The sequence below is a fragment of the Nicotiana sylvestris genome, chromosome 2, assembly GCF_000393655.2.
Source record: "Nicotiana sylvestris chromosome 2, ASM39365v2, whole genome shotgun sequence".
Taxonomy (NCBI): Eukaryota; Viridiplantae; Streptophyta; class Magnoliopsida; order Solanales; family Solanaceae; genus Nicotiana; species Nicotiana sylvestris.
In genome coordinates, this window is record NC_091058.1 from 185,911,165 (window position 1) to 185,921,777 (window position 10,613).

The 10,613-nt window shown below is 39.9% G+C and overlaps 1 protein-coding gene across 1 annotated transcript; it reads left to right on the forward strand.

The window, feature by feature from the left end:
• Window positions 1-4,233: 4,233 nt before the first annotated feature.
• Window positions 4,234-5,040, forward strand: LOC138886062 (uncharacterized). Its single transcript, XM_070167089.1, has 2 exons — window positions 4,234-4,362; window positions 4,483-5,040. Exons 1-2 carry the CDS (start codon window positions 4,234-4,236, stop codon window positions 5,038-5,040), a joined length of 687 nt encoding a protein of 228 aa, XP_070023190.1.
• Window positions 5,041-10,613: the final 5,573 nt, after the last annotated feature.

Genomic DNA, 10,613 nt, shown 5'->3' on the forward strand with positions numbered 1-10,613 from the left:
TGGAGAACAAAGGAAAAGCAGCAATGTTCAAAGGAAGATGGTTCAAGTTCAGCATTCAGGCACCCACCTGGAAAACAAAGGGAAAATAATTCAAGAGGGAAGGAATACAATTCAAATGTTGGTAATCAGGCACCTACCTGGAGAACAAAGGGAAAAGCAGTCCAAGTTTCGAAGGAAGACAGTTCGAGTATTGGCAATCAGGCGCCTACCTGGAGAATAAGGGAATTCACTTCAGAATGCAATTCAAGTCAGCAACAAAAGAAGCTTGCAATAAGAATGCGAGTCAACAGTCCGAGATGATCAACAGAAGTTAGTCACAATCCAGAATTAAAAAAAAAGAAAGGCAAGAAGTGAATCCAAATGCAGAAGTTGATGAAAGATGCGGTCTGCTCAAGACATGACTAAAGTCACAAGCATGGTATGTCCGATTTTGATCCGAAAAGCTAAAGAAGAATGAACTAGCACCTGTAACTAGCAAGCGTCAATGTTCAAATCCAAAGTCCGCATGAAGAACCATTCAAGACTCAAGATCAAGCTTCAGAAGACTTATAGATAGGAATCTTGTAACTCATAGTTGACAGGCTTAAGTCTTTTTCATTTTTATTTTTGATGTAATAACAGGACCGCGGATTGGAACCTCGATGGAACGGCACCTCGATCGGCTCTCCACCTCGGTATACTCCATCATCTCACTCACTTCTGAACTGCACGTGGCCTGATTCGTTTATAGCCAAGGATATGTAGGCAGCTCAGATACCAGGGCTCGGTCACATTCCCCTTTTCTCTTAGTTTTAGTCTCTCCAAATAAGAGTTGGGTCAAAAAACCTGTCTAGTTGTTTTTTGTCTGAAGATACTACGTATTTCCAGTCAAAGAGGGTAGGGGTGGGCATATTTCGGTCGGAACCGAATAAACTGACCAAACCGAATTTTTTCTTATTTCGGTTTCGGTTATTCGGTTTGTTCGGTCGGTTTCGGTTTAAAATTTTAAAATTTCGGTTTTTCGGTTCGGTTTTCGGTTATTAAGTTTTTTAGTTCAGTTAACCGAAAAACCGAATTATTAACATATATGTTCTTTAAGTTATACAGAGGCTAAGCCCATAGATAATAAATTAATACTATTAGGTCCAATCTATCAAAAACTCAACCCAATTAAGTAAGTCCATCAACTTTCCAATCTTAAAGACTTTCAGTCTATTAAAACTTCCATAGCATATGTGATAGATACCGGGAGAATTTCACACAGAGTTGTAATTTACAATATGTTTGAATTTTATGATCCATAAAGTGTGCAAAGTTTAGTCTATTTTTTTTCTATAAACACAATATTTCTAACAATTTCGAAGTTTTGGGAAAAATCAACAAATTCGTCGGTCGTATTATTACATAGAAGGAGTCCAATATGATAATGTTCAAACCAAACCGAAATAACCGAACCGAAATTAGAATAACCGAACTGAACCGAACTTATTTAAGTTCGGTTTCGGTTACTACTTTTACAAAACCGAAAACCGAATAACCGAACCGAATTTCTTCAAACCGAACCGAACCGACCGAATGCCCACCCCTAAAAGAGGGGCAGCTGTAGACATGTAATTTTTGACCCTCCCCAAGATTTTTCATATTTTAGCACGTAAATATTTAAGTTAGGCCTAATATCGCTATTTCAATTAATTTTGACTCTTTTACTTTATTTTATTACAAGAAAACAAAAATTAGAAAAAAATATAGTTTCATTAAGGTTTTGTAGTCATTTTTAATCTTAAAAAATACCAAAAAATAGTTTTTTTTAATGGTCAATTTTATTTAATAATTATTTTTACTTAAGTAGGGCTAATTAATATTTTTGGTAATATTTCTATATGGATAGATTTTTAGTTAATTAAGCTAATTTTTAGCACAGCTAGTCATAAATGCTCAAGTTTCTAGCCCATTCCTTGAACCCAATACCCTTAAACCCAAATAATAACCTAGACCTAACCTATTAATACACACTCGACAGCGTCAGCCGTTCGGGGAGAAGAAAATGAAAGAACCTAAATCCCTAACGAGCAGCTGAAATATACAAAATAATGCCTAGAAGACAAAAAGCTGCAGCGCCGTAGAACCAAAAAATGACCCCCCCTAAACATCATCTCCCTCGACACACCCCATTAGCCCTTTTCTGCTGGAACAAAAACACACACGGACCCTCACCCAAATGAGCACGTTAGACCCCTAGACAATTTCAAGGGGAATCTGTCGTTTCTTTATAAAAGGACCTAAGAAAATCAGCGAAAGGAGAACAAACAAAAAGACTGAACCTAGGGATTTTAGCTGACAGCCATTTTTTACAGAATAAATAATAGACCTTTTCGTCTCCTCACTCTAAAACCAACAACCCCGCCCAAACCCTTATCTTAATCATCAATCGCCAGCAACAGCAGTTCGCCGGAATATAAACACCACTCTTCAACCCCTCTCTCCGAACCCCCATCTCTGACCAAACCAGCAGCTAGCTGCAAAAGAAAAGAAGAAAAGGAGTTCGAAAAATAGTAATGAAAATAGGGGAGCAGGCAGAAACGTCTGAAGTTGTGTTGAGTCGAGGTTTCCGGTGCCGGTTTGAGTTCCGTCTAGAGGTTGTCGGATTATTGTGATATTGTTTTCTGTTGTAGTGATGGGCCGTATTCGATTGTGTTTGATTCGAAGAAGGAGCTTTATTATTACCTCTATGATCATTCTTTTCTGATTGATGGTGGAACTAAGGTAATTTATTGCATATGTGGTGGATTATCTGATATGTATATGATTTTTTGGTTCATGATAGTGTTATCTACTATGCTTTCTTTATTTTGATTTTGCTAAAAACGATATTTCTAATCTCGAGTTTGGTTCCTTGTTTGAGAAGTCGAAAGAATGTGAAATTGTTTGTATGGAATATTCTTGATGAAGTGTAGCAGTGTGCTATTGCTTTCTTTCATAAGAATCATGAAAACAAGAATTTTAGTGCTGGAGTATTTATTTTGTTTAGGGGTTTGACTTTATTATAATTTTTTTTAATTCACTGTATGCCAATAACTAGAACTTCTAGTTCGTTTATCTTTTCAATTCCTCATGAATGCTCTAAATATTTTTCATTAATTTGCTTTTTTTTGTTCTGTTAATTGACATGAAGATACATGATATTTTTTCATTTGCTCTAGGCCCGTTAATTATATAATTATCTTGGCTACTACTAAAATTCGGGTGTACATTTCATGTGACCCGATTATTTCCAACAAGGTTAAATAGAACGTGTCGTGAATCACGATTGCATTTCATGTAGCGTGACTTGTGATGTATTTTAAATAACCTTGAATTAATTCTTTATATAATTAAAAACGGCTAAAAGGTTTAAAAATGCATGTAGGTTTAAAACATGTGACAAATCAAGATAATTAGGCCAATAATAATAGTTGAGCGACCGTGCTAGAACCACGGAACCCGGGAATGCCTAACACCTTCTCCTAGGTTAACAGAATTTCTTACCCGGATTTCTGTGTTCGCGGACTATAAAACAGAGTCAATCTTTCCTCGATTCGGGATTTTAAACCGGTGACTTGGGACACCATAAATCATCCCAAGTGGCGACTCTGAGCAATAAATAAATGATCCAGTTTCGATTGTCATTTAAATTGGAAAAAACTCCCTTATACCCTTTCCGGGGTAGTAAAAAAGGAGGTGTGATAAATGTGGTGGAAGATGTTCAACCCACATCAAATGAAGATTATGAGGAAGCAAACTATATCAACAACTCTCAAGGAGGCTATCAAAGGCAACAATACCAAGGTCAAGGACAACAAAATCAATGGAGGCCTAACCCGCAAGGGCAAGGCAACCAACAATGGTGAAATTACCAAGGTAGCTCAAATCAAGGGAATAGGAATAACAACAACAACAACTTCTCAAATCGGAGTTCAAACCCTTATGTTCCACTAAAGGGGAAATATTCAAATAAAGGGTCCTCAAGTGATTCCAACTTGGAAAACATGCTTGAATAGGTATTGCAAAATCAAGAAAGGTCCGACACTTCAATGAGGAATATGGCCGAACTTGTCGGCTATCATACCGCATCCATTCAAAAATTGGAGATGCATATGAGAAATCTCTCGAGGGAACAAAATCCAAAGCAAAAGGGGACACTCCCAAGTGACACAATTGTGAACCCAAAGGGTAGTGGGAGTGGTCCAACGGAAGGTACTTAAAGGAGGGTATCAAATGGTTGAAGTGGAAGATTCCAAACAAGAGGTTGAGGCACAAGTTGAAGAGACAATTGATGTTGAAGCTAAAAAGGTACCGGAAGAGTTGAAAGTTCAAGAAGTGAACCGGGAAGAGGTTAAGGAAAAGGTAAAAGAGACACCAAAAACTCTACCACCTATTCCTAGACATACTCCTCCTTTACCTCAAAGACTTGATATGAGGGTTGATGATAGCAAACTCGAAAATTTCTATGACATTCTCAAGTAGTTATCGGTAAATATTCCATTGGTGGAAGCATTTCAAGAGATACTGGGTTTTGTTAAGTATTTAAAAGACTTGATAACCAAGAAGAAAACCACCAAGAATGATGTGGTGAATGTGACTCACCGGGTTAGTTCCATCATTGCAACAACCACCGTTCAAAAGAAAGAAGACCCGGGAGCTTTTGCCATTCCATGCACTATTGGGGTGCGTGATTTTGCAAGAGCTCTTTGTGATAATGGGGCTAGCATCAACTTAATGCCTCTTACTATTTATAAGCAAGCGGGGTTAGGTATGCTGAGGCCTACAAGTATGAGGATGCAAATGGCTGATCGTTCCATAAAGAGACCGGTGGGAATTGTTGATGATGTGCTTTTGAAAGTGGGGGAGTTTCATTTACCCACCAATTTTGTAATCCTTGATTGTGCAGTTGACAAAGAAATCCCTATCATCTTGGGGAGACCATTTCTTGCTACAGGAAGAGCACTTATGTATTTGGAACAAAATGAGATCAAGTTCCGTGTGAATGATGAAGAGTTCACATTCCAAGCAAGCAGGGTATGAAGCTGCCACATGAATATAAAAGCATCTTGGTGATTGATGTTGTTGATGAGGTGGAAGACGCATTTTAAATGAAGATGGAAGAACAATGCCTTGGCGAGGCGTTGGCGGCTATTTTGGTAAATTTCGATGGTGAAGATATGGAGGGGTACATGGAATCAGTCAATGCATTGGAAGGGTTTAGTTCCTACACTTATGCTCCAAAGAAACACTCGCTCGACTTAGAGAATAGAGTCGCTCCTCCCGCCAAGCCTTCAAGTATTGAGCCGCCACGACTAGTGCTCAAACCACTTCCGTCGCACTTGAGGTATAAATTTCTTGGCTCTAATGACACTCTACCGGTAATTGTTTCTTCTTTGTTGAATGATGTGCATGTAGAACAACTGTTGAATGTCTTGAGGGAGCATAGGCAAGCTATTGGGTGGACAATAGCGGACATACGAGGGATTCTCGCCAGAATTTGAGAACACAAGATATAATTGGAGAATAAGAGTAAACTAAGTGTGGAGCATCAACAAAGGTTAAACACTTCCATGCAGGAGGTGGTAAAGAAAGAAATCATCAAGTGGTTAGATATCGGGGTAGTCTACCCCATTGCTGATAGTTCTTGGGTGAGTCCGGTGCAATGTGTGCCAAAAAAGGGAGGCATGACCGTGATTGAAAATGATAGAAATGAGCTAATCCCAACTAGAACAGTGATCGGATAGAGGGTTTTCATGGATTAGAGGAAGCTAAATAGTGCTACGTGCAAGGACCATTTCTCTATGCCTTTTATTGATCAAGTGCTTGATCGGCTAGCGGGAAGGTCATTCTACTGCTTCTTGGATGGATATTCCAGCTACAACCAAATCAATATTGCATTGGAAGATGAAGAAAAGACAACATTCACTTGTCCATATTGGACGTTTGCATTTAGTCGGATGCCATTTAGGCTATGCAACGCTCCGACTACTTTCCAAAGGTGCATGATGTCAATCTTCTCAAACATGGTGGAGGATTTCTTAGAGGTATTCATGGATGATTTCTCTATTGTGGGTAATTCCTTTGAGCATTGTCTTGACAACCTTGGACAAGTGCTCAAAAGATGTGAAGAAACAAACTTTGTGCGAAATTGGGAGAAATGCCACTTCATAGTGGACGAGGGCATTGTTTTGGGCCACAAAATTTCCTAACAAGGCATAGAGGTTGACCGGGCAAAGATCGAGATCATTTCCAAACTTCCTCAACCTACTTGAGTTAAAGGTGTCCTAAGCTTTTTGGGGAATGCCAACTTCTATAGGCATTTCATCAAGGACTTCTCTAAAATTGCAAATCCCATGTGCAAACTCCTTGAGAAAGATGCAAAGTTCGTATTTGATGAGAAGTGCCTCAAGGCCTTTGAGGAATTGAAAGAAAAGCTCACCATGGCACCTATTATTGTCATACCCGATTGGTCTCTTCCATTTGAACTCATGTGTGACGCAAGTGGTGTAGCTTTAGGACGGTGTTTGGCCAACGTCATAACAAGATCCTTCACCCTGTCTACTATGCAAGCAAGACACTCAATGGCGCTCAAATAAATTACACTGTGACTGAGCAAGAACTTCTTGCCATTGTCTATACTTTTGAAAAGTTTCGGGCTTATCTGTTGGGGTCCAAAGTGATAGTGTACACCGACCATGCTGCTCTTTACTATCTTATGGCAAAGAAAGATGCCAAACCAAGTTTGATTCGGTGGGTCCTTCTGTTTCAAGAGTTTGACTTTGAAGTCAAGGATCGGAAAGGGACAGAAAATCAAGTTGCTTATCACCTATCTAGGTTTGAAGAGGCAGGGAGACCAAAAGAAGACCTTGAAATCAATGATGCCTTTCCAAATGAACACATATTGGCATTGTCTAACACATTTGATCCTTGGTATGCCGACATCGCTAACTTCTTGGTTAGTGACCTTGTTCCCGATGGATTGGAAGCTTATCAAAAGAAAAAGTTCTTGCGGGAGTGTAGGCATTACTATTGGGAGGAACCTTTTTTGTTTCGTATTTCTACCAATAACATAATCCGGCGGTGTGTTCCGGAAGGCGAGGTAATGCCAATTCTCAAGGCAGGCCATGATTCTCCAGTTGGGGGCCATCATGAGGAAATTGGATGGCAGAAAAAGTGCTTGAATGTGGGTACTATTGTCCATCGATCTACCAAGACGCAAATCAAATAGTCAAGGCATGCGACCAATGTCAAAGACAAGGGTCAATATCTAAAAGACATGAGATGCCTATGAATTTTGTACTAGAGGTCGAGATCTTTGATGTGTGGAGGATAGACTTTATGGGCCCCTTCGTGAGCTCTTATGGCATGACCTACATCTTTGGTAGCTGTGGACTACGTCTCTAAATGGGTCGAGGCAATCACATTACCCAACAATGAAGCAAGGAGTGTAACCACATTTTTGAAGAAGAACATATTCATACGGTTTGGTACTCTAAGGGCCATCCTTAGTGATAGTGGGTCTCATTTATGCAACAAGGCTTTCGCCGGGCTGCTTGAAAAATATGGTGTAAAGCACAATGTGGCCACACCCTATCATCCTCAGTCGAGTGGTCAGGTTGAAGTTTCAAATAGAGAAATCAAAAACACCCTAGCTAAAACTATCAATGCAAACAGGACTGACTGGTCAAAGAAGCTAGATGATGCGTTGTGCGCATATCGCACAACATTTAAGACCCCCATTGGCACTTCACCATACAGGTTGGTTTTTGGCAAAGCATGTCACTTGAACACAAAGCCATCTGGGCATAGAAGAAGCTAAATCTTGACTAGGCTGAGGCTGCTAATCTGAGGATGACACAACTCAATGAGATGGAAGAATTCTGTCTCCATACCTATGAGAGTGCAACCATGTACAAAGATAGGATGGAGTTTGTCCATGATAAGAAGATCTTGAAGCGGGAGTTCAATTCTGGTGACTTAGTCTTACTCTTCAATTCAAGACTCAAGTTATTTCCGGGTAAACTCAAGTCCAAATGGTCTGACCCATTCAAAGTTGTGAGTGTGTCCCTTTATGGTGCTATTGAACTGGAGTCAGAGTATGGGACTCAAACTTTCAAGGTGAATGGACAACGAGTCAAACATTACCTCGGTACCGCAGGAGAAAGGCATTTGTTAGAACAATTTGCTCTAAGGGATAGTCCAATAGTAGCCCCCACCAAGGAATAATCCAAAATGAGTCAACTGCGTCGTGTCGCGACATTAAATCAAGCGTTTCTTGAGAGGCAACCCATGTGTGATAACACTCTTTTATAGTTTTTATTTATCTATTATTATTTACATAGTTTAGATTGAGCAAGTTGATGTGTGTTCTAGAGTGCAGGTAGTCCCAAAATATCATGAACAGAGTCCTAGTGCTGAAGAAACTGAAGGAAAGAGAGGTCCAGATTGGGCGACAACTATGAGGTCGCATAATGACTATGCGAACCGCATAGTCATCGCAGACTCAGACGGAGAACTTGGCTACATTAGTTGTCAACTATGCGGTAAGTTTTTACTTTATGCGACCCGCATACCCACTTTGCGATCGCATTTTGCATTGCAAAGTGAATCTATGCTGCCCAGTCATAAGTCCACCGCATAACACTTATGCGATCGCATATTGTATTATGCGACGAACTTAAGAGCCGCATATCTGCCACGTATGAACCCTAACCCAATCTATTCACACACTCATGTTTAAACAAAACAAATCAAAAGAACAAAAATAAAGAAAAAAAGAAAAGAGAAAACAAAGAATCAGCTAAGGAAGAAAAGGGAAAGGATAAAAACAAATCAATACTCACAAGGAACCCGTTTCTCACAAAGTATAGCGTGCTTCTGGTATGCTTTTTTTCTTCTCCATCTCGCCAGTGTAATGCTTCTGTACTCTTGAGCTCTGATTGGTCACTTCCCAGACCCCGTGGAATCCCTTTGAGATTATGGTTGATGAAACAAATAGGGGGAAGTCTAAGTACCCCTGTCCCTCTTGTGTGTGAATTGACTGTGTGTGAGTCATTTGTTGGGGCTGTGACCAAAGAGGGGGAAGTCTGAGTACCCCTCTCTTTTTGAAATTGGATAGATGGACATTGAACTTCTAAATTGGTAGCCATAGGAAACCACGTGATTTGGGGAGGGTAGTGTTTCGTGAGGAAGATGATCTTTGCGGGCCGCATAATCTCTTTGCGGTCCACAAAGTCATCGCATATGACCACTAAGTTTCCCTAATGTAGAATGGGTTATGCAATCGCAAACCCTTTATGCGGTCCGCATGTGTGTTGCATAGTGAGATAGACCACCAGCATTTCTAGCTTTACCAAATGCGGTTACTTTGCGATCGCATAACCACTTATGAGGTTGGTTTTGTGATCACGCCCAACTATGCCTTATAAAAGGACAATGCGGACGTTGCAAATATAACATGAGTATTTATGCCCAGAGTCGAATCCACAGAGAATTAATCTATCAATTACTTTCGTTGGACTTACTAAATTCTTTAGAATCAACTTCCCCAAACGTTGTGAATAACAATTGATGGTATATTTAATAACTAAGATTGAAAGTCAATAAACAGTTGTAAACTAAATATGCTTAAGTTGTGAACAATAATGAGAAGGTTCTAAGGTAGTGATTTCCCCTATTGATGGAATCCCTTCTGTTTATGTTTCATATAGATTTACCAACACATCTCTATCAATCATGAACACTCTTTTTACCGTGAATCTCTCCCGAGTAATCACGATAATTTACTAGACGCACTCTCCCGAGATACGCTAGCTGGCTTTGTTTATTACAGTTCATTTTAGATTGCACCCAAGACTTCGTTATCCCTAATCCCACCTTTAAACCCGCAGTTATAGATCCCTCTTATACTTTGGGAGTGGTGTTGTTCAACAATCACCTAAATATGCACTCTCTCCCGAGTTATGCACACTAATTAGGCACAGCTAATTGAGGATCCTGTCAATTAACTACAACAACCACGTTGTTGAACAAATAGAGATTAAACTGGCAAACTATATTAACATAATCAAGAAGTTCATCCTTCAATAGGTTCCATCAAAACTCTAGACAAAGGATTTAGCTACTCATGACAATGGGTAAATAAACTATGAAAATATTCATGATCAAAATTGCCAGAAAAATAAAGAGAAAAAGAAAATATGATGTTTTGGGTGATCTCTCACACTTGTTTTTCTTGCCAAAGTACTCTCTAAAACATTACATGCCTCCCTTGGACGAGTTCTATTGTTTAATATAGGGTTTTGGGCTAAAAATCCCGTGTTTTTGCACTTCAGTCCCTCAATTTTCCGCTTCCTATCGCGGTCCTACCGCGGTTACGCCAGGACCGCGGCCAACTAGCCTCTCAGAATCCGCAACAGCCTTCTGCCGCGGTCCGACCGCGGTTACGCCGGGACCGCGACAGTCCATCTCCAGTTCTGGTTTTGCTGCCTTCGCGTGGTGCACTTAGCGGATATTGTAAGATTGGCCTCTTTTTCTCCGTAATTGATCCCAAAAGTACTCCATAGACTTCTTTTATTGTATATAGCCTGCAAAGCATGAAAAGCACTAATCAG

What these genes read in the sequence shown, in the direction of transcription:
- LOC138886062 (XM_070167089.1), top strand. Translation starts at nt 4,234, where the DNA reads ATGGTTGAAGTGGAAGATTCCAAACAAGAGGTTGAGGCACAAGTTGAA. An exon ending in GGGAAGAGGTTAAGGAAAAG is followed by an intron (nt 4,363 to 4,482) that starts GTAAAAGAGACA and finishes ATTCTCAAGTAG; the next exon opens with TTATCGGTAAATATTCCATT.